At 35.5% G+C, this 26,261-nt stretch overlaps 1 protein-coding gene across 9 annotated transcripts in view; it reads right to left on the bottom strand.

The window, feature by feature from the left end:
• LOC115242683 (protein Skeletor, isoforms B/C) overlaps positions 1-26,261 on the bottom strand; it is a 75,298-nt gene that overhangs the window by 28,282 nt on the left and 20,755 nt on the right. For 5 of the 9 annotated variants that reach the window (XM_029819176.1, XM_029819180.1, XM_029819177.1 and 2 more), the window contains exon 2: positions 18,071-18,258. In XM_029819176.1, coding sequence (XP_029675036.1) covers positions 18,071-18,137 — 67 coding nt within the window. In that variant the 5' untranslated portion in view covers positions 18,138-18,258. Of the gene's footprint in view, positions 1-18,070; positions 18,259-18,758; positions 18,778-22,346; positions 22,608-22,639; positions 22,763-26,261 lie in introns of those variants that run through there. The other 4 variants (XM_029819172.1, XM_029819182.1, XM_029819173.1 and 1 more) reach the window with 3 other exon arrangements.

Genomic DNA, 26,261 nt, shown 5'->3' with positions numbered 1-26,261 from the left:
TTATTTTAATCTTAATTTTTTACGATTTATTAATTCTTTTTCTAGTATGATTTGCACTTGTATTATGTATTTTTCGACAACACGATAATATAATTTAACTAAAGTTTCTCAAAAGATGATCAAGTTGGTTTGCAAATTTTATCTAAACGAGCAGTGGGCCGAGAGACCGAGGAGGAAGTACGTTTCACCCTCGTGATGTAGGTTGGACGCATCGTCGCCCCGATACAAAACCGATGCGATGCCACCTCGACAGCGCAAAGGGAAGTCGGCGCGGTTCCGCGATTTGCATGAATTTCATTTCATTTGCTCGACAGGCCCGTAAAGCCGGGCGCGCTGCAAATGTATATACATATATCTCGGAAGATCCAGCCGTGGCAGTAAAGATCAGAGAGCGTGTGTTTCGATTTCGGGATCTCGAGAACCCCGACGATGATCGCTTGGCGCGCTTCGAAAAAGAGTAAATTTAAAAGCCGAAACTACGTAACCAAGAGTATCTCTGAAAGATAGAGATTCAAGGCGGAAAGGAAGAATGAAATTAGCGGATTAGGACTTAGCCCATAATCCCTAGGGAACCGGCCATGAAACTCGCGCGAAAAGACCGTTCCTCGCTAGGTTCCTTTAGAAACTCCTTTCATAGAATATGTATATCGAAAAGTGTTTAATTAAAAAAGTGCAAAAATATTATTCATATTATTTCAAAGAAAATATTTACATAATGTATAAAACTATTTAAAAAAATGGAGTAGAATCATAATTTTTACCTTAGAAAATTAAAAATTGAAGAACTATCAAGACAGAAATATTTTTATAAATTACACGTCTTGACTAGATAGTAAAATGTAGAAATAATTATATAGAAATACGTCTCAAATATTTTCAGGATTTAATTCCGTTTTTAAATCATAAATGAATAAGGCTTTTATCAAACATATCTATGCGAGAAGGTCCAAAGTTACAAGTTCTATTACATTCGAAAATCGCAGTAAAAAAAAGCCAAGCGCAGCCAAGCGATATTTTTTTGTTTGCTTTATTCCGTAAAACGTTATTTAATATAACTTTAACACAGAAAGTATAATAATTCGTTATATCGGTGTTAATATCTTTTCGCGTTGAAACAAAACGTTTTATAGCGTGGTAAACAATCCGAAAATTCTCTCAACGGCGATCGTTTAAGCGTCCGTGCAGCGGAATAAGTGGCGTGCGGGCGTTTCTGTATTTAAAGTAGCGGCCCGTTAGCGTCGTTGTAGCGCGTTAATTCGTCCCGGTGATTATGGATCCATTAGCGTGGCAGCCAACAAATAGCACGGTACAATCCAATAACCGTCGCAGCCCATAATAAAAGGGGAGGAACAGGTTTAGGCGTCAGTCGGGGGTAGTTTAGTTGGTGGCGCATATAGTCGCGTGTATACGTACATGCGTACACGCGTGCGCGTCTGTGTACGTGAGAGCATTCACACGGATACACGCGCGTGTTCACGGGATCCGCAAGGGTGGCTCGACCCGCCCTCCCCCTCCACCTCTCTCTCTCTCCCTAACACAGGACGCACATCGCAGATAGCGATCGTTGCGTTCATTGTCGCATCATCGTAATATCCTGCTGCTATAGCGGGGAGATTGGACGGACAAAGCGGTACCGTCGCCTGTGGACGAAGAAAAACCCCCCGCGAGCATCTAGAAGTTCCCCGCCAATGTCGACGCAAAAGTACCGAACGGGGTGGACGACGAAAAAGGGTGGGATAAAAGCCTTCAGCATCATTTCTAAACAGTGACGTCAACAATGTCTTGATCGTCAATCCGTTTCTGCGATATACGTCAACGAGACACGGAAACAGGTACGAATATCTTGCTATCGATATTTTTAATATTATACAATATTAAAATACCCCCGATAAGCATTCTTTTGTTAGGAATGATGCGCGAATAAGTCTAAAGAAGTGACTAGTCAATGCGCCTGTTTTTTTCTTCATTCCAGAAATAAAATCTAAAGTTGGATTTAAACAGACTTTAATTGAATACATGTTTTTAAAAATCTCAATTATTATGTAATTTTGCAAATTACAATAAAAAACAAATATAATAATTATAATATGTAGCTAAAAATTACACTATATGTTTCTATCAGACTATAATTATGTATAGCTTCATGATTGTTTTAATGAAAAGCATTATCAAAACTATAATAATTTAATTGCCGCACACACACGATATAAATAATATTTTCTACAGAATTTCAAAAGATCGATTTTTACACGGATTTAAATTCATTGCGCACTCTTTTTTTCGAACAACTCAAAGGATTTTGCGTTATATCGAAGTTTGAAATCGCTCGACATTCGAACCGAATATCGGTTTCAAGCGATTGAGGCAGCGAAATCGACGATATGGTAAGCTATTAAATGACGAATTATATTCATGCGCGACCATGTTCGATATCCTCTACGCTGGTAAAATCGGAAATTTTCAAAAAATAAGTTGGACCGATCTTTTTATTCATATTCCGAATCTATAATATCAAACATGTAGAAAAATATGTAACCCCGTCATTTCGTTGGACAAAAATGTTCTCGATTTGCGTGAATTTGAATCGTATCTTCTTCTGTAAATACTTCAAAAGATATTTGCTTAATGTCATTTTTCTTCAAGTTGTATTCATGTATGCATCAATTGTGCTCGCAGGATAGTCAGCAACTCGAAATATTTGAATTTCCGGAACAACGGAATCAACTTCGATTTTTTGACAAAAAAAAAAAAAATGGAAGATATACTACATATCTACCACGCTTATGCAAAAAAAAGAGAGAAGTTATGTCTGAGATATATTTTATCCATAATATTTAGATATTTCCCACAGAGAGGAAAAAAAAATGTAGAACTAATTTCAACAATTTCCTTGTTGATGCTGGAAGACTCGCGTCGTTTGACTGGCCCACCACACGAATGAGAGTTCACCATGGACTCGTTTGAAGGCGAGGTTCGTTTGAAAGCAGAATATGGTGCTGGGAGACGATCGAGGGAGTTCGGTCAACATTTGAGCACGGTAAACAGCACCCACTTATCAATACCCATCCCTCATTTCTCTCTCTCTCTCTCTCTCTATCTATCTATCCCCCCCCCCCCTCTCTCTGTCTCTATCTATCTATCTATTCCCCCCCCCCTCTCTCTCTCTATCTATCTCTATCTCTCTGTCCGTCTCTCCGTCGATCAGCTTCCGGATTGCGCATAGGTCCTTCAAGTAGTCCCCTGACACACATTGATCTTAGGTACGGTCGTCTTACGGTCGTCCCCTCTACGGGGAATACCTTGGCCTGAGGCATCCTCGGCATATTGCGTGCGTGGTAAATGTACGCGTGTCATCCCCGCGAGCGCTAAGGTTCGTTAGCGTACAATGATGGTACGATGGTATTATCTCGATCAAATGCGATGGATCCTTTATGACGCGCGTTCAAGAGAAGATCGATCGGACTAATCCGCCCTCCGCGCTCGGCAAAGCGCAACCGTGCGAACAGGCGTTTAATGCGGAACAAAGTGGCTAAGTGCGATGCATCTAACAATTCTCGCATGATCGTCGCGTGTCCGCAGTACGAAAGTTACATCAACTTCGACGCCTACATAAGAATTATGAAATCTTTGATTTTCAATTTCCTACCGCGCGATCGGCGGATCTCGTCGAAAACAAAAGGAAGGACTTTCTATGACCGATTTCGCTCGAGCAGCATCGCTCTCTGTAAGCGAGTGGAATTAATACCGGCTAGATGTGCATTCCTGGCCGGGGTCAGCACGCGACCGGTTATGCGTCGAGCAGCGTATGCGAGCTTTCACTTTCGTCGAGCGCAGATCGTGCAATGCGGTCAACCAACGACCAGAAACGGCCAAACATCCGACATCCCGTTCGATTGCAAGCGAACATCCCAGAGCAAGAGGCGCCCCCGGATGATTTCCCCGTCGCGGATCTTTTTCCACGTTTTGTAAAAGAGAAAGTGACGGGGAATGGCGCGGAAGAGACTACCGGTGACTTAGGACGTTAACGAGACTAACCGGATTCATCGCGCGGCGGCGGCGGCGGCGGCGGCGACGGCGACGATGGTTGCAACGACATAGGCGGCGAGGGAACCGGCGGGGAAATGTCGAAGAAAGGAGAGTACCGGGCGGCACTGATTTTAATCAAGATATGGCCTGGCAGCAGCTAACGGCGGATCAAGCGAGCCGGGGCTTATCGATTTTCTAAGTGCTCCCGACCGACAGAGCAGTCCTCGTCGCTGACATTGGCGTGAATTTGAAAGTAACGGAAAGAAAAATTTTTGCACACGCACAGCAGCGTTTTATTATCCACTCAATCATCTCTATTCGGCTTTTTTTAAGTACCTCTAGTATTTTTTTTATTTATCCATGAATTATCCACGAATGACGGAATATTTATCGCGGAATATTCCATGTGGATCTATAGGATCCCTCCAAAAAAATATATATTACCATAGATTGCTCTATACATAATAAAATTTTTAACTGATAATTTCCAAGATTGAAAATAATTTTTTATGTAAAAAATATGTGTTCTCTGTTCATCAGTATTGACATTTCTACGTTCTATCAAGTTTATTTCGAGATTGTATGATTTACATTTTGTTTTCAAGCATAGCTATTTTTCCCACTGTCCTTTATTCTTTATTTGCATTGATTATCCGATTGCAAAATTAATCTCTATCTTTCTATATAAGTTTAGTTTCTTATATAGATTTTATTTAAAAGATTTAATTTAATTTATAAATAAATTAGCACATAAGAATATAAAAAAAAAGTTGGCTATAAAATGTTCTATGATTTTTGTTATTATAAATTCACTAAGATATTAATAGCCTGCGCAATACGTACAAATTTAATACATAATCAAAATGAATTTTTCTTTTACAATAATTTTATATTTTACCATACATATATCTCAAATTGTTAACTCTATTGTTAACTTTAGCGCGATTAAGAAGGAAAATATCGAAAATATTGGCTACATCGATCGTCTTTTTTTACGATAGTTTATCGAAATCTCGAAAGTAATGCTACTGTGACCTATTTGCAATATTCGATAAAGATATCCGGATTGACGTTCAGTTTCTGCAGTATACAAATAAGGAAAGTTTATTCGAATGTTAATACATACATTGCAACTCCAAAGCGCATTTAGTAGGGCAATTGGTACGTTCTCGAATATACTACGTAATTCCTGGACGTAATTCAAGCAGTTTGCAGAACAAATCCTCTTGATACTTTCATAAAATAATACCGAGTACAAAACTAGTATACGTAATTATGTGTGTAATTAATTTGTTTTTATACATACTTGATATCGTATTTAAGCTGGTTTATGCGTCATCATCACAAAAATCGAACAAACAATAAATATAAAGATATCTCTCATTTATATTTATATTATTTTATTCCCAAAATGTAAAATTAATTCTCTTTATCATATATGTGTCAATTACTTATACTGTCGTATATTTTTTTTATACTTATAAATAAGAAAAAACCTATCTATGTAATAACCAAATTAATAATAGCAAGAGTCCAAAAAATTATTGTGTGATATTACATATCTAGTATCAACGATTTAATAAGTATTAAAATGAAAATGAAGAAAGGGATTAAAAGGAAAACACGCGCGACAATACTAGTGAGCGAGACGTCTCTGATAACAACAAAATTTTGATTAGAATACTTCAGTAACACATCTATTGCACTTTAGACTTAATCTCTTTTTAATGTTTTATCGAAAAGCTTAGCAATTTACTTACAGCCTTGTCCCGGCGCTTGTTCATTGACGACTAACTCTTGTGTTGATATCTGAAAACTCTACTACCATTATGTGTGTGTTGTGTTTTGATTCTCGCCAACATGATGTGTTGACTCGTAAACAAAACATTCGGCAGTTTCACGCAGAAAGAAAAAAGGATAATATATATATATATTCCAGTTGTTTTATATAATTTTCGTTGAAATATTATTCCATAACTATATTTTGCAAATTGATTTATTAAATAAATAATGTTTATTGTTATTTATATAAAGTTTGAAAATAGCGACTTGTGAAATTTCTTTCGCGAAAACACAGATGTTCCAAAATTTACATTGTTATATTAATTACTAGTTGGCATTAATATTTCTATGTATTTGTAACAAAATAAATTAACTAGTAATAAAAATGTTCATGTACAATTATATAAAGCCATTAATTTAGTTGTACTTTTATTTTATCAAGAAAATATTCGCTTTGTAAAAATACATACGTAATAATAAATTCCCTCTCTTATCTAAATTAATATTAATTTTAAAGAAATAACTTAACAACAATAACTTTTATCAATTTCCGAATGTCAGTTAAATGAAAATGGACAAAATCCGAAAGAGGAGTGCACCTTAAACAAGAGACGCATCATCGTTGATAATTATCACAGACGAGGTAATCTCTTAATCGAACGTGCGAGGTAACGGTTTCTATCTTACAAGAACAGAGAAAGACGATATTTTTTGTCGTTTGCCCGTTAAGAGATTAAAGCCAAGGACTTTGCCCGCTTCGTTTTAGGACCATTATACCCTCTCGAGGGAGAAAAGGGGAGGGGGATAAGGAGAGACACAGGAACACAGAGGAAAAGAGAGAAGGAGGAAGACAGAATGAAAGGCATAGAGTGAGAGAGTGAGAGAGAGAGAGAGAGAGAGAGCAGGGGGAGTGCTGAGCTTGCAGAAAGGGTGCCTGGTGATGCGTACCGTAGCTACCTCGCCAAATGCATTAAGACCACCGCGTCCCGTCATCCCTCGCAATATCGAACTGACTGAACCGTACAACTCGTTGCGAGCGCGCGGCCCGAATACGCTATATTCCCTCGCACTTCGTTGGGTGTGAGACGAGAAGGTCTCCGCTCTTGGGTAACCACATTCGCCATCCGATATAAGCACTCGCGAGACTCTCGAGTACTGGAAACATCACGCGCGAAAATCCCTCTCGGTCGCGCGGTCGGTCGATCGGTTAACATTCGGCCCGAGTAGCCGCCAAGGAGTCGAAGGGGAGGGGGGGGGAGGGGAAGAAAAGGGAGAAATGAAATCTCGAGGAAATAGAACGCGTGCCGCGAGGACGAAGCCGGTGGCTCAAGTCGTGCCACGGAACGCTGTTTCCGATATACTGAAAAAAAGACGTCGACTTAGAACGCCGTATCACTATGCGGCTTAAAAATTTATTCCGCATTTCATTTTCCCATTCGACAAAAGCGGAGTTATGTCCTTTCCCCTTCCCTTCGCGTAATGCACAGAGTATTGAAAAATTAATGGCGCGAATAAAAATTCGATAGAAAGGAAAATCTGTAAACGATTGAAATAATATCTACTTCTTTTTGTAAATAATATGTACTTATTTATTTTAAACATATAGAAAAAATATTCGCACTCAAAATTAATTGTTGAATTTATTAAGTAACTATATTAACTTAATTCTTCGAATCAAATATATATAAGAGAGATATATACAAAAAATTATGATAAATCTATAAATTGTGTATATTGTATGATTGCAACAATTTATTTAAATTAAAATAAATTGTTACAATCATACAATATACACAAATTGTGTAACAATTTATTTTAATTTAAATACACACACATATACCTCCGGTTTCCTAGATTCATGATATTGTTTACACGTAATAAATTATCCCGATATAACAAACATCGAATTCCATAAAACACAATCAAATTATATTCGATAATTGCTTGTATTTCTACGAATGACGTATATGTCGCGATACATACACATTCCGAACAAGAAAATTCACGCGATGAAAATCGGGGCGAAAATCGATGCAACTGAATGCCCTAGTATTCATAACACGTACCGATACGCGGATTCGTATAGGCGAAGAAAGCGATATTACACAGTTCCATCTCTCTCCGATTCGTGTTTGAGTTTCACCACGATATGAATGTCTCCGCGCGCACACGCACTCCAAAGACACGCAGATGCGGGTGCTGTCGCATAATATCGATTGAACGACGTATTTACGTGTCCCGTTAGAAGCAGGTTCACGTAACATAGCAGCGCTTCGTGGGAACCGAAATCGTCGGAGGGTTGTCGGGGGTTTGGCGGGGTGAGATGGGAGATGGCTGGTCGCTCCTGGCGAAGCTCCCGTCGTCGATGAGGAGACGGAAGAGAAAGAGGAGGGGAATGGCGCGAGTCTGGGCGATAATGATATCGCGCCGGGGCATTTGTCATGCAGCCGCGTACAACGCATTACGCAAGGCCGACAGCGTGGCATGCAAGCGTGTCCCGGAAGTCACCAGGTCGCGTCTGACTGATTAATGGCTGACCCAATACGAGCGATGCTACTTTTATCTCCCGAGACTCGGTCGCAACGACAATTAACGTTAATGTTGATTGAATCCAATTTTGTATCGGTAAAGTATTACAGAGATATAAAATTAAATATTACATCTAGAACTAACTAAATTAAAGCTTACAAAATTTCGCGTTATACAAGAAACATCACGTCATCTTTTAATTAAAAAAAAGAAATTTATATTTTAGCATTTATTAAAAATTGTTAATTAATAATCTCCGTGTAATAATGTTTAGAGCTATAACAAGTTTAAATTTTCTTATAGCCGAATTAAAACTACTCATATAATTTAGTCTATAAAGATAAAAAAATATTTTTTATACAATATCTTGTTGACATTTTATAAAAAACAAAATCATATTTTTAATTATAATATAAATTTTTTTTAAGTTATGAGAGATTATACTATGTACAAGAAGGACTTATTAATGATGATAGAGATTATATTTCTTACACATCAAATATGATTTTCTTTCGACTAAATCATTAGTACTTTATTCTGGTTTGCGCTATTTTTAGTTACATAATAAGCAGTTATTTGTGGACGACAAGCAGGGAGATGGCTGGTCGATAATGATGTCGTGACGAAGCATGTGTCTCCCGCTCGTCTAATAACGCATTATGCACCCTGAGGACGCGCAAATGGCACTTGCCTGCGGTACAATCGGTGAGGGAAAATCAATTCGAACGTCGCTAACTTGTTGCTGCAAGTTAGCGACGCAGGCCAAATAATTTCGGCAATTGACAATTGCAGGCCAAATAATTAATCAATTGACAGATGCGATGATTATGCTAATTGCTCACGAGAGACGTTTGCAAGTGTTTGATAAAGTGAATTTTCACCAGCATCGATTATTGATGTGCAAAGATGTATAACAAGCGACAAGAATACCGAGAAACACGATCATTTCGATTACAAGTAAAAAATAACTATTTGGAGTTTTGTTAATTGAAAAAATATAATTTTTATATAGGTATAATTCCTATAGAATTAAAAAAATATGCACGTAAAATAAATTACGAATACATTTTTGTAGAAATAGATAGTAATGCACTTTTTTTCATAACTGTGTTCTTAATTATTTTTTACCCCTATACGTTTCAAAAATTTTTCTACAAATGGGGTAACTCTTCTATATAGTCATTCCGTTCTCGCGCTTTATCCCAAATCCCCATTCTGCATTCCTGTCGTTGTGCCTCAAGCGAATGCCAACCTATATCGGTATCCGTAGGAATTCGAATCGCGTATCAACAACGACGGCCGTCGAGTGTCGCAAACATGGAAAATGAAAATAGAAAGAATATAGAGAACTCGTAAATGTTTGCGTCAAAAAGAAAGCCATTGTTTTTATCATTATACATGCAGTATATTTCCATTTATTTCTAACAAATCTCAATTTTTTAGGATCGTTTCTGTTACGATAAAATAAATTGCGTGAAAAGATATCATTTTCACTGCGATAACATAGAACGAAAATGTGGGGACACAATCGTGGATTTTTTCAGAGGCGATACCGTTCCATTAGTTAAATTGTTTCTCTCAACATATTCTTTTCCGACTTTTACCTACGCGGGTTCGCTTTGTTCTTTTAGTAATGGGTGAAAGCGACACAATTTTTTTTTTTTTCCCCCGAGGTGTATCACTTTGTAAAGGAAAAGAATCGATAGAAAGGAACAAAATATGCGAGAGAGGATAAAGAAAATCATGGAAAAATATTCACCCAAGATCATTCACCCATTGGTACGACGCTCAGATGTCAATGTAATTGATTAATTTACATTCGAAATAAAAACATGTTGGAACAATTTAAGAAATAGGTAAGTCGGGATCGAATGAGATTTACATAAAGACGGTGGATGCTTCCGAAGAACTACTCGCGATCCGAATTGTGTTTATTTGAAGAAAGTGTATTATATATCAAGTGTACTTGATATATAGTAAAAATAGATAATATCGATAGGTGTTAAAAGCAAGTATTGGTAACAAATATGCGAAATAATATCCTTCGAATGTCTCTTCCTTTTTGCAACATATTATGCACTGTACAAACGAGTAAAATATAAAAAGAATATATATTCTCCAGCGCAAAAGTAATCTTCAGTAAAAATAGCGTAAATAGAAATTTTAATTTAACTCTGAAATTATGATTATAACTGGCAAGCGTACCTTCTTTTTTCATGCTCACGTGTGCCTGCGAAAACCAGTTTCATTTTATTAAAAAAATAAGACTTTCACGAATGAAGGATAAATTTTTACGGAAACAAAACAAAATTGACAAGCAACCTTGTAAAAAAATAGTCTTTTAATAATAGATAAGAGGCTGAAATTCGCATTAACAAGACGATATATAAATGGGTAGACATATAAGGAAGATCATATAAGAAAATTTCACGTAGAAGCAAAGTGATGATCAAGAATCAAAATAGACAAATAAAAATAAAACCGCAAGGCCACGCAATCCACTTCTCCAAATTGTCCGACCTTCGCTCGAAAAAAAAAAAAAAAAAAAAAAACTACGAATCATACACGTCGCAAGATCATTAAAAAGATACGATCGGCGAATATGTCTTAGCGATTGCGGAAATCCGGTATAAGGAAAGGATCGCAAATTTCGTGATTTGCTCGGGATTTAAGCCGGATCAAAGAACGACGAGATTCCGGTAATGCGGTCGTTCACAGATGGTAAATTATGACAGATTGTGGCGATTAATGGCGGAAATAAACGATCGAAGGCTTTCAGTTATCTCTCTCGTTCTATCTCTTTTGTCTGTCTCTTTCTCGCACTCCGCTCGAATCGGGCGTTTACATCGATTAAGCGTGGGCCGCAGAATTTGGGGATGGTCGACGCCGTATGCTCATCACTTCCAACGTCCATATAAACGCCACGCTGGGAGTCGCACATCTGGCAATCGAGCAACAAGTACACGCATTAAATGTATAGCCCGCTTACCGACTCCAATTACATAAAGTGCACCCCGTCGTGCATGTGGGACACATATCGCGAAGAAACTTTTGCAATTTTTATATCAATAGGTACGCGTTTTGAAACACACCAAGATCGTCATCGCGTGGCTTAGGAAAAATAGAAAAATATTTTACATTAAAATATATCATTATAATATAATATTTGCTTTCTTCTTGCTTCACAAATCGCGTGTAATGTGAAGTATATATAAACAGAAATAAATCATTTCTAAAATCATGCATTGTATTGATTCCGATTTGTTAATATGAATAAATTCCATTCATTTTTCTAAAGTAAAATTTATAAATAGATTTAAAAACAAATTGTATTTTTTATGGATAGCACGTTTAGTTCATAGACTATACTTTCTGTTTATAATATTTTTTTAATTCAAATTTATTCTATAATTTTTCACACTTTGTATGATTTCTATAATCAATTATTAGCGAGAAAAAAGAGAGAGAGAAGAGAGACAATGGAGATAATAATCTCTATTCATTTCTTGTTAATAATTTATCTCTTGTGTCTCAAAAAAACGGTGACAGTTTCAACGCTTATCGAGATCATGGGCATGTGCAGGATGACTTAAATTCCACAGACAACTACTTGACTACTGTAGCATGTTATAAATTCATTCTATTAGTGCCAAGGTGCGTAGTGAACGCAAGGTCAAAATCATAAGATATAACTATCCCATATAAGAATAGAAAGTAGTTGAATTAGAGTGACCTCATTGTTTCTATAGAAGTTCTGTTTTTGCTATTTCATGGCAATGACAAAAGCATAATTACATTTTAATTGACCGTGCAAAAAATTACAGAACTGTGAAATATATGAGTAATAATCTAACTTTAAAATCTAACTAAAAGAAAAAGAAAGCGTATAATTGTATGTTAAATGCCTTACAAATAGCTTCTGAATTATTATCAAGAGATTTGCAATCTCTATCATTTTTCCTATCATGAAGTTATACACAGAATAATGTATTAATTATCATGTCATACTTGTAATCATGAAACTGTGACAACACAGCAATGTGTCTATGCAATTATAAATATCTACTTATCTTATACCATTCACATTAAAGATTAAATGCAGACATTAAGTTGGAAGAACAATTAGTATATCACTTGTAATAATCAAGAAAATAACTTAGTAAAAATAAAATAAAAATCTACAGGTACAAAATTGCTATGTATTATAAAAATATATAAACTGTATTTTAGATTGAACGTCCAATATTTCACATGATATCAGTACTTACGTATACATAATATATCGAAGGTAAAGTATTAATATCAATAAATATCTAATAATATCCCCAAGGCAAGCTATCGATATTATCGATAAACACCGTAAGCGTCTTTGGTTTGATACATGTTGTCTCTGTGCATCAATGCGAATATTCCTCCAATTTTCCGCGTCGCCATACGATTCGTTTTATTCGCCGTAAAGACAAGGAGAAAGCGAGGAAACACCAGCGTTTCGAGAATCAATCGCTATACAATAATTTCACGTAATGACGTACCGCGTGTTCGCCGATCTTTCTCCCTCTCGCTCTCAAGTTTCATTAACCGTCTGTTGTAAAGCTCTTATCATGAAAAAACGTAGACGATTACGTTAACGCGTGTACGTTTCACGTACATATAAATCCTTTAGGTATTTACTCACACACATATGTATATCTATGGAGTTATCCGTGCGCTTGCGCAACCCGCGCCCTCACGCGCGCGTGTACCATTGTACGCATTACTACGAACGTATACTACCTGCGTGAAGTTAGCACCCCATTTTTGAAATTTTAAAATTCTAAAGGTTGTTCCAGGTTGTTTTAGACTTGTTCTAAATTGTTCCAAAACATCAAATTTATATTATAAAAATTTTCGCGGAAAATTAAAAAATACAATTTTTTGACCTGGCACCCCATTTTTCAAAAATCGAACTTTTCAAGGTTGTTCCATGTTGTTCTAGTTGTTCTAAACATTGTTCCAAAGTATTAGTTTGATTGGTTAAAAACTTTAAAAGATATTGAAAAAACAAGAATTTAAGAAAAAAACATTTTGTTTATGAGAAAATGGCCAAAAATGTTTTTTTCTTAAATTCTTGTTTTTTCAATATCTTTTAAAGTTTTTAACCAATCAAACTAATACTTTGGAACAATGTTTAGAACAACTAGAACAACATGGAACAACCTTGAAAAGTTCGATTTTTGAAAAATGGGGTGCCAGGTCAAAAAATTGTATTTTTTAATTTTCCGCGAAAATTTTTATAATATAAATTTGATGTTTTGGAACAATTTAGAACAAGTCTAAAACAACCTGGAACAACCTTTAGAATTTTAAAATTTCAGAAATGGGGTGCTAACTTCACGCAGGTACGTATACTACAAACGAGTATTCCCATCGAACATTGTTGGACCGTAAGTTGAAGCTCGATAATCCCGCGAGACTGAAAAGTAACGGATAAAACAAATATGCACTTCGATTACTTGTATGTACAATAAGTGCTCGTAATTTCGAAAATGCGCCGCTGTGCATGGTATGTTACGGAGGATCCGTCCGTGCGGGGGACATTTTTTATCAATGACATATCATTTTGTGATAATGTTATTTATCGTACCAATGAATATTTAACGGGATTTTTAGCATGCAATTTAGAGCTAATACGGGATGCTTGTATATAACATTAATAAAGATTGCGACCAAACTTCTGACGAAGTATCATAATTCTCTCATAATTTCTCTCATAATTTTTCGTATATGTGCTCTTTGCTTCGTTATACTTTAGTAATATTTAATGCAAGTATATTTAATACATATTTAAATCAAATAAAAATTGGATTATTCGAGTTTGAATTATAAACATCGCGTACATTTACTGAATTAAAAATTTTGATTTTTTATCAAAATACCATCTCTCGAGAGAACAATGATAATTTTTTGAAGTAAATTTTTGAGCAATCAAAATATAGTATATAGGTAGTCTGAGGATTAAATAAAAATTGTTGAAATCTCTGTTAGTTTTACTTTCAGAATACTGACTTTTGTTAGTGTTGATCTCTCGTGAAATATTGTCGGATTTGCAACTCCGACTTGCTACGAGATTCGATTCACTCTGCCTTGCGCATTAAGTATTCTGTAATCTGTAAGAACGCGCGATCGGCTCGCTGACCCGAAAGTAATCCCCGGAAAAGAAGACGAAGAGAGATAGAATGGGAAAAGCGATGTGTATCTCTTCGCCCGCGTCCGATTATATGTACAACCGGATGTATCCGTGGTATTACTCTACCGTCTTTCTGCTTCGTCGAAAACATGCAAGTATGTGTATGTATAGTATATGCCCGAGAGACCTTGCGGGTTATCCCGAACGAACGGATCGTATCCGCGCCACGAGGCTATTGTCTGATTCGAGATTCGTCAAGTGCCGACGATCGAACGGGCTCCGTCCGGGCTTTATTGAAGGCTACACGCGCCCGCCGATATGTGTTCGTTGTATATCGATTCGACGTTTACGATCCGTCGTAGTGCCTCCTCTGAAGTGGACGTCGGCAATCGTCAGCGATAATTTTTATCGTAGAGTATATTCTTAACCCCGGAAAAAATGCTTGCGCGCTGCGCATAATTCGAGAATCGTCTCCTTATACGGCGATTTTACGAAAAGATTATCTTTGTTTATAACTATCTCTCTCTTTCTATAGCTCTTCTATAGAAGTTTCTCCTTAACGCACATGTTTTAATAAAAATTAATAGCATTTATAAGTTACAAGTCACGAAAAATAGTATCCTTGCAAATTGGGCTTTAAAATTGTGAATTTTTATTATTGAGTTAGTCGAAAAGATATTCTTACAGTTCTACAGTGTTAAAATATTTTATTATTATATATAATAAATCCCTTAAATGTAATTTAGATTTAGTATGACGAAAGTATTGCGATATTACATTATATAGAATCGTTTGTTTCGCGTAACATTAAACGTTTAATGGCTACAATTTCTACAACGTGCTACATACAAAAATAATAATTTATAATAAATAAATTTTATGACATTAAATTTAAAAAAAGATCTCAATGTTATCAATTTTAGATTATATCAAACTTAATATATACAAAAAAATTAATGTATATATCTCTTAAATTTATTTATTCAAGTAACTATTAACCATTTATTCATTACTTTCATCAAGTACTTATTCTTTCATTGAATGATGACTATGTTTGCTTTTTAAAGGTATGTTGTTATTTTTAAAAGAGGACATCCGCATAAGTTTAAAGAATTAATCGTAAGATTATAAAAACTCGTATTTAAGATTTTAGTTCGTAACTATTTATACGTTATCATTTATAATTGTATTCGAAGATTTCTTATTATGCTAAAAAGATTATCATATCAAAGATATATCATTTTTTATACTAAACATGAGATATATATAAAATAATGATAACTTAACACATTACTTTACATGACAGACATAAAGTAATTCCGGAGAAAGTAGTATAAACTTTTTGAAATCGACAAAACAAATCGAGAATCCCCGTAGGGGAATAACAATAAGATAACGCTGACTTATTCAAGCTTTTGTGTCCGCCGTGAAAACGCTGAGACGGATTATCCAAACGATTTTGGTGGAGCCCTTCGATTCATCGATGACGGCGAACTGGTTTGAAAGCGAGTTCGGTCGACGAGAGACCGACGTTTGCGGGAGGAAACGAGCAAGGAGCCGGGTGACGAGACGCGAAAAGGAACGGCCCGGTATCGATAAAAAGAGACAGGTGGGGAGAAAGAGAGAAAGATAGTGAGACCAAGTGAAAGTCCCTCGGCAAAAACCAGGCCAGGGCTTCGTATCTTCGCGCGAACATACACCGATGGGGCTATTATGCAATTACGCATTTGCACGGCTGTACCTACTTACGCGTCGCCTCGCCGGAACGAACGGCCGCGTCCTTATTTCTCTCCCATTGCACGATTTACGTTCTAAATGGCTAAAAGTTTTCAAATTACGGTCGCGGTCGCGACGACATTGTTTTTCCGATTAGCAAGGACCCATTTGCGATCGAATACCAGTGAAACAAGGCCGTTGACGTTTTTTTTTCACAACGCGCAAAGCACATTCTTTCGTTCCGTAATAATCCCTCCATGCATTCAGAAATCTATGATAATGTGTTTTTATGAGAAAAACAATCCGATATATATATATATATATACATGTAGAAATCTAAAAGATTTTCTGCTTATATGCAATACTTGAAAAACAATGTTGTACAAATGTAGAAAATGTGTGAAAAAGTATCGTGTCATAAATGTAGGAGATGAAGTAAGTACATACATACTTCGCGCTCTTTGGAATCGGGAGAATAAATAGCATGTCGAAAGAATCTCGTCCCCCTTCGTCTTTCTCCAGCTGACAATATTCGAAATCATAAACCTTTCATACTTATGCTAAGTTTGGAACGCTCCTCTTAGATCGTATTTCAAGCGTTGACATACGTTTCGTGTCTGTACATAGATATGAATGTGACGCAAGAATCGTTTGACGTTTAGAAAGAAATAAACGAAAAGGATAAAATAGATATATTACGTTAAATCGTTTCGCGCGTTTATTCCGTTTTTATATTTTGTTATAATTTAAATTGTTTAATATTTCAATAGTTAAATAATTTGGTTGTGAAATAACGTATCCACGTAAGAGTAACGTATAATCACGAAATGTATAAAATCATAGCGTTATTCTCAGGAGGTCAAAAGGCCAGCAAACATTCCGCGAAGGTATTTTCTCGCATCCGTCTGTACCGTGGAAAGCGGAAGGCCACGTAATTTATATCGTTTTGTGTAATAATGAGACACGAAATGTGAATATTACCGCAAAGAGAGTACTGAAGATGCCGCGTAATAACAATAACTACAGGTAACTTTTGCATAACGCGACGTGCCACACGCGAATCTCGTCGGGAATTCCAACACATTTTAAATTGACGTAATACAGCTCAGAATTCATACAACATCCGTCTATATATCACGAGCTGAATAAATATATTATATTAATTCTTATAATATGCACACAGAAGAGAGAGGAAAGTTGTTTTAATGCATCATCATATAATACGTAATCACGCACTCATCGCGAATATATGTATATAAATGTTTTTCTTGAGATATTGTAGCATAATACTATCATGCTATGTATTGATTAATAAAATAGATAATAAATCCAATTAAAATTTATAAATAAAATAAATCTCTTTCGAATATTATCTGAATCTATAAACGCATCACGCATTAATGATTACGTGTAAAAGAAGCGTAAGATTTGGAAAAATATTTTGAGGCAAGATAACGAATTAAAAAAGAAATTTTAATTCGTTATCTTGCCTTAATTGTTATTTTTATATTTTCAATAATGCTGCTAGAACATCAGAAAACCAAAGATTCGTGAAAAAATACGGAAATGGAAATTCATATACAGTTTAATAATTATTATTTTGTGAATTATTTTACTCATTCAAATTGAGAAGATTCTTCTAAAATATTACTTAAAATAAAATCGATAAATTTAAATTTTATTGTGTAAAAAAGTATAGAAGCGCATGTGTTGCGCTATTATCTCCTTCGGCCTCCTCTAAATTGTGAGATCATTTCTCCAGACTGACATAACGTTGTCTATCTATTTATTATATTATATTCGATAATCGCATTATGCTTTAGCTGACTGTTAATAATTGGAAAGACTTACCGAGCTGCAATGTGGCGAGGGCGAACAAAAGCAAACCGGAGATAACTCGCTGCGACTTCGCATCCATTTTTCGGTGGTTCCGGTCACTGCAGGGGTCGAGTCCTCTTCTTTTCCGGTCACTGCTGCGGATGGTGGCGATGCTGGCACATGTACACACACACGAACCACACGCGCGCACTATATTCGATCTGCAATTCGAAAAGAACACTGTGAAGCCACGCGCTGATCTTTCCCACAAAAAGATCCTGTTAGTCACGTCAAGGATTTTTAATTTTTAATATAATTATTACCATACGTTGGGTAAAATACTATTTGGGCTTAAGTTATTATCAATAATCGCGTAATCCGAATTGGAAAAACCTCGATATACACGTATAAATCAAAAAAATTATCGCGCATTTCTCTCGAAAAAATAATCATAGAAATATAGAAATAAATTGGCGGTATAAAATAGCAAGTGATCGGAATTATAATAATATAACATTAAGAAAAATATCTATTTGAAGAAATACGCGTATTTCTATTAATAAATGATATAAGATAACTATTTGAAATACGCACAGATTAAAAAAAGGAAAAAGAAAAATATTGCTTGTTAAAACGCGATAAATTCACGAGTTTTGAAAAGTTTCGATCAAGTTTTGATGAATGCCGAATATGATATTTCGAACGATAATTTAATACGCACGAGGAATGATCGACGAGAGATCGAACAAGCTTGATGGTAACGATCCACCGACTCAGAGTCAACTGACTGAAAATTCGACATCGCGCGGCACACCTTTCTCGCAAGATCACACAGCTCACAGACCGTGTACGATCTACCGTTACTCGAAGATCATACTTCTGAGGCACAAAAGCCGTATGAAAGAGTCTTACAATACAGAAATTTCTATCATGTAGATACGAGATAATCGCGGGAATCAATACATGTTAACACTTATATATAATCCGGAAATATGCATGTCTGTCCTGTTATAAATTAGTTCAGTTTATGCTTTGAACATAGTACGGCGATTCTAATTTAGTGTAAATTGTGTTATCAGTTGTCTATATCTTTAATTATAATCTATTAATCATTTTAAATCGATTTGTATTCCAAATTTTGCGTTTTTTTTTTATACCTTACGTTAATACGATGTCACGTTGCTGTAATTTATGCGTATGAACGTCGACGTCTAAAAGACAAATCATAGATACGAAAAAAGAAAGATATCTCTCGCGAAGAAAATAAGTCTTCTCGCGCAAAAATAAATGCGAGTTTGTCGCTCTCATCGTGTGACGTGCATAAAAGGCGCTGTGAATAGCGATAAACGATTTTTTGATTGCTCTCTCTTCACGTGCGCGATCGCTCTCGAACGGGTGATAAACGTGACAATCGGGAGAGATATCGGCATCACAAAAATATATTTTTGAAAAGGTAACTCGCGCCAAGGATCGTTCAACTATTGCGGATAAAACTCACTGCTGGATACAATAGAACTAGCATAGTTATAAACTATACAATTAGAATTGTACGAAGACGTTTCTTCAATTATTGAGAGACATAAAAATCAATCTGCAATTTTTTCTTGCAATATCATTTACATAAGAAAAAATATCATTTCAATATTCTCTTATAATATTATTATATTAAATTATGAATACATCATTTAAAATGTATAGCAAAAAAGTAACATTTTTATTTTTTTTTTATACCTTACGTTAATAATCTCTCCATATGTCAAATACAAAAAATGTAAGAACTAATGGACTTAAACCTTATAAAAGTTATAAGACTCGACTTAAAATTAAACTGCAAATCGACTGCAAATTAAAAAACAGAATATGTCTCTAGAATTATTAGTCTCCATTGGAATTATTAATCGTTCAATAGAATTTTGTTTATTAAAATTCTTATTTGCTCCTTTTTAAACGTTCTATTAAATTTTAAAAATTGTGCATATATTATAGTTCATTTTTTCTATATGTAAATTTAATATTTAATATAAAACAAAAAACAATACACGTAAGATATCACTATAATATTCATAAAATGTATAATTCTTAAAATATACGATATAAGAAAGATCAGTTAGTATATATAAAATATTCTGAAGCGCTTTGAGAGCATAGTGTTATCCATTAAAGCCATCCATGTATAACATATTTCGTACCTACTATACGTTCCGGTAAACAAGAATTTATGTATTACAAACAAGAATTCATGCTAAAATGTTTGGAAAATCTCATTATCTAAATTTCTTTGTTTAGCATGATACGTTGTATACCAAAATTATAGGAGAGAGTTAAACATAACGTAATGCAACAATTAAAATACCATTAAGATCATCAAAGCAAAATTTGCGCACGCACTATTTACTGCATTGCTTCATCGCAATTCATTAAAAAATTATATTTTGAAATTCCAAATATACAAGATGATATAAGATTTCCACTATTTTTAATACACAAACTCCGATTTGGATAATATTTTGAAATTTAATGTAAAAATTAAAAGTACAAAAATAATGTCGCGTTTTAAATATATTATATATCGAAATCTCTTTTTTTTTTCAAAACGTTTCTTTAAAGATACGTCCTATCCTGATATCTGATTGGATAGCAGTGTCGAAACTTTTTATTTTAAATTTATTTTCGGCGTTGTTTAGACTTTCAATTTTTGCAAAATATGTATCGCGCTGTGTGCTGCTGTCTAGAAAAAACAACGAGTGCAGTATCAACGCGTATCAGAGGCCATATATTTCCTACTATGTATAGTTTCGAACATAATCTCTTTCTACCGCTCGAAAGCACACGCATATAGACATCCGGTATTTTGGCAGCGCTTATCTCGGACGTAATTTTTGTGTCTCTATCGCGATATATTTCTATCTCGATAAATAGAAAAAGAAGTTGATTTCGAAACAATTATGGATGAAATCTATAAAATCATTATTGGAAAACATATTAGTAACATAAAACATGTTACTTTGCCTTTGAAAGAGGCAATTTTGCATCACAAAAATATCTTTTAGAAGCAATTAACACGCCGAAATATTTTACATTAATCAAAACATATCGTTATCTCTTTATTATAAAATACCGTACATTTTATATTAAATATTCATCAATGAGAGAGAGAAAGAGAGATATTTATGTCAAAATTTTGTTTATATATAAATGGAAATACACTCATATACATATATATATATATATATATATAATTTGAACTAAAATTTCAAATATTTTTTTATGTTGCATCATATCGGTGATCTCATTTTAATTTTCTTGATAGCCTTCTGGAAATTTTTCTCTCCTTCGAAAAATAATAAAATATATAAATTTTTCTATCATATTAAATATAATTAAATATATCTTTCTCGCCATTACAAAATTTTTCATATGATTCATTCAATATGTCTATATAATTATGGTAAAATTATTTCATTTCACGAATGTTTCTCATTATCAAAATAAAGCGTCATATAATCAATAAATCCGTAAATTCGACATCGTAATCGATGAAACCTCATTCTTACAGAATCCCGCGCGTATTCGAGTAGCTTACTCGAATGCGTCAAGAAACTACACGCATTAATTAATTCACTTAGTTACGCGTCTCATATAATCATGATTGAATTATTATATACAACGGTAGACACAGAACAATTTATTCTTAAAAATTCATCAATCAGCAAAATATTTTTTTTTTATAAAAAAACATCAAAAATATACTAAATTATCTCGCATCTTAAAAGATAAAACAGCCAATAAATTTAACTTATTTAATAAACATTGATCAATAATTCTATGATGTTGATTTGTCTCATATAAAACATAATACATAGAGAATAATTTAAAAAAATTAATTAATTGTAAAAAATTACATTTATTTATTATGTGATATTAGATATATGATCTTATTAAGACTTTTGTACAATTAATCGAAAGTCGCGCAATTTTAGATATGCTGATAATTAAGACTGATATCATACATATCTTATTGTGTTATTCAAAATACTGTTTTGCGATCTCTCTTCAATAGTTATAAAAGAAATACTTTTCTTTATTAAGAAGGAAGAGTTTTATATAATAAAAGTATTCAATCTCTCTCTCTCTTTCAAATCAAATTAATATTTTTGGCAAGATACTGCAATAACACGAAGATACAACAGAGATTTCTTTCCTAGCCATCTTACCGATAATATTAGACTCTCCGACTCAATAATTCTAAAGATATCATTGCTAAATTATATTACGAGTGTGATATCTCGGTATCAAAATTTCTTTTTACCAGACCCGAATAACAGAGATTCACCCTCTTCACGTCGCCATACAATCGGCCTTCCCGCGCACATCGGTTAACATTAACGGAACTATTCTCACGTTCACACGGACATCTCTCCCATCGCGCACACAGCATACCGATACGAGATGATAATTTTCATTCACTTTTGCCAGCCCAACCCCTCCGATACTTCATCCCTACGATATTTCAGCACTCGATCTTGGATTCTTCGCGACGCTTATGTCACCGCGGTCTTATCGCGCGCGCGTTATTTCTTGACGGGGCCCGACAACCCTGACCTTATCAACCAACCGCGCACGGCGCGGCAGCAGCAGCAGCAGCAGCAGCAGCGAAGCCGGCGCCGAGGGGGCCACCACACGGAGGCCACCACCGTGGAACGCGCGTTTTCGTGTGGATGTAGAAGGACTGACGGCGGCGGCTGCACGGCACTACTCGCACCGCTCGGGGGAGCGAGCACGACGCACCCCGTTCCCCGGGATATGTATTGGCGGGTAGGAAAGCTCCACCTATCGCGCGACCGAATGGGAGGGCCACAGGAAGACCCGGAGCTTGCGCCCTTCGGCTAGTCCGTGCACCAACCCCTTCCTTGGCTTTTTCCCAACTTTCGAGCTTGCGGTGCGCCCTCTCCCCTCCTGTCCTACCCTCTCGCCATCGCTCGCCGCCGTCATTACCATCGCCGCTACCATCCTGCGAGCTTTTGCCCCCGGCCCACCTCTCTCTCCATCCCCCAACTCTCCTGTCCCCGTTGCCGTTCCGCTTCTCATTCCACCCGCCCTAACCCTCGCTAGCCGACGGGACTCCTATCCTAATACGATACAGAATGCCAACCGGCAAAATTCGGACTAGCAGCAGCGGACCGCAAGCACGGAGTCGACGAGTTTCCTTCATCCAGGAAACGCAAAGTGGGGAGAGAGGAAGGGGGGAAACCCTTGCGGATACGCTTGCAGCTTGCGCGTCTTCTTGCGTTACCTCTGACCGAGCGCTCTTCTTCTTGTCCCGCTGTACTTTTTGGCGTTCTGTATGCGCGCGAGTGCACCTTTTTACTGAGAAGGGCTGAATCTCGGTTGGATTTACACGCGAGAGCGTGTATGCACAGAAAACCTTGCTTGCTTAAGTAGACGTTCATCCGTTCTCTTTGCTTGCAGTTTCTTGCTTGCGTGCGGCACCGAAACGCGAAACCGAGAGTTAGCACAACAGCACAGAGTTTTCGAAATGTATGCAGCGTCTTTTTGGAAGCTCAACGCGATATCTCTTTTCGTTACTTTATCTTTTAGTTTTGTATATATGACTTTCTGTATCTATTTGACGGTTCCGTGTGTCAAGCTCTTTCTCGAGCTTATATTGAATAGCTAACATATCTCGTGAATAAAGAAACGGAAAAATATCTATCCATGCAGAAACATCAACATTCTTCTTTTCAGATATTAAAATGCAAATTTTTTTCCACTATTCGTTTATCCACAACTGAAACATACACACGCACGTGGTAGTCAATGGTAATAATTTATTCTCCTAGACAAGTCGTCTCTATTCTATTTTATAAGCTTGCTGTTCTATTAAAGGTTACAGTTTATTTTATTCTATCATTCTATAACAATTACAAATAATTCATAAAATTATAGATGTCGTGAAATGTATTCAAATTTAATTGGAATTCATAACTGTAACATGATTCGGACTCTAATAAATAGAGAAATATACATACGATAAATTTCAAAGAAAATACTTCTAATCGCACGATGCAGTTTGTAAAAATGGAGATCCACTCGAGCCCCTCTCAACGAAAATATGCGTGCAAAGTACTAGCATGTCGAGCGGTCGGTGACAGCTTTTTCGATCGTTCGTATTTACGCGTTTTTTAAGCGCGTTTTGGCCGCTACATATGGACGGATGAAATTATTGCTTTCGACGGGTTCAAATAGCACTCGTGGATATTGTGCTCAAAGGCTCATGGGAAGCATTGTGCGCGGCATCGATGTCACGTTGCTGTGATTTATGCGTATGAACGTCGACGTCTAAAAGACAAATCATAGATACGAAAAAAGAAAGATATCTCTCGCGAAGAAAATAAGTCTTCTCGCGCAAAAATAAATGCGAGTTTGTCGCTCTCATCGTGTGACGTGCATAAAAGGCGTTGTGAATAGCGATAAACGATTTTTTGATTGCTCTCTCTTCACGTGCGCGATCGCTCTCGAACGGGTGATAAACGTGACAATCGGGAGAGATATCGGCATCACAAAAATATATTTTTGAAAAGGTAACGCGCGCCAAGGATCGTTCAACTATTGCGGATAAAACTCACTGCTGGATACAATAGAACTAGCATAGTTATAAACTATACAATTAGAATTGTACGAAGACGTTTCTTCAATTATTGAGAGACATAAAAATCAATCTGCAATTTTTTCTTGCAATATCATTTACATAAGAAAAAATATCATTTCAATATTCTCTTATAATATTATTATATTAAATTATGAATACATCATTTAAAATGTATAGCAAAAAAGTAACATTTTTAATTCAATTATATTTATTTATTCAATTATAATTATGTTATTATTCATTTATAATATAAAAATTTAAGACCTTTATAAAATCTATAACTGCAAAAGCGCTATCTTTCTATTCTAAAAATTTAAAAATAAAAAATGTGAGTTTTACTTTCATATCATCTAATTTTTTTACACAAATAAAAGTCTCGCATTACTTTGCAATATATTTATTTTATTAGTTAATATGATGTGTCAATTTCATATATTATCGTTATCCTCTTTTATTTTATTTTTATCAATTCAAAGGTAATCAGATAAATTTAAAGATAAATAATATGCTGGAATAAAATGGAGAAACTTCAGAGACAATCATTCTTTTTAAAATCGCAAAACTAAAAGAAAAAAATCTGATAATCGATATCATGAAGTATAATGTCAAAAATGGGCCTCTTTACATCGTAAACAAGCGACATCGAGAAAATTTAATGGAACAACGATAGCATCTAGATATCTGTCAAACTTTCTGCAGCAGCGTTAAACAATTGCATTGGCAGGTTTGGCTAATATTACACAAACACCGTATCAACTTGTCGTCATTGTGCAATTTAATTAAACATTTCATTACGCTTCGAACGACAGGTAAGCGATAGATATACAGATGCAATCGCGATTACATCCGCATATGGAGCGTCCGTGCATGTACGATCACATTCTGACAGGAGGATACGAGTTTAATCAAGTATTTAATTACGAGAAATTAAAATTGTAGGAACGATTTAATTATATTGTATTATCTTATAAGGAAATGCATCAAACTTTTGTCTTTTCGTCGATAAATAATCGTGTTCATATAAAGAGTTTTTTTCTCAATTATACGAAAAATATAAATATATCTTGCTTTTATCGCTTTACAAATGTATATTTAATAAAAATATGCAAGAGTTTATTACATAGATATCATTTAAGGACTACTGATGTCCCTTTTCACGACACGACCATTTACGGGCGAAGCTGGGAAATATCCCCTGTATCAATAATTTTTATAATAATATCGGAAATGATGCAGAAAGATATCTCTCACGTGAACCAAATCGGGGAATAACGCTCTTTTCGAAGCACGATCTACCGAGAAAAGCGTAAGGCCTATCTTTCTTAAAAATGTCTCATTTTTCACATTTACTTTTTAGCGACAACGAAATGGCACCGAATCGTGGATTCGGCGAACTGCACGCTCGCGTTACGCGGGCAGACTGAAAATATGACGGTATTTCAATGAGAAATGAACTTCTTGCTCCGTAATGCTTTGAGTATATATTCCCGTTTCGCTGCTTCGCCTTGCCGATTCGTTGGTACGAGAACATTTTGAAGATTCTCTCTCGTTTTCTCCTCTCCCTGTCTTCCTCAC

This window comes from Formica exsecta, unplaced genomic scaffold, assembly GCF_003651465.1.
Source record: "Formica exsecta isolate Colony F162 unplaced genomic scaffold, ASM365146v1 scaffold614, whole genome shotgun sequence".
Lineage (NCBI taxonomy): Eukaryota > Metazoa > Arthropoda > Insecta > Hymenoptera > Formicidae > Formica > Formica exsecta.
The sequence above is the reverse complement of the archived record's forward strand: the minus strand, read 5'-3'. Positions and strand labels throughout refer to the sequence as shown.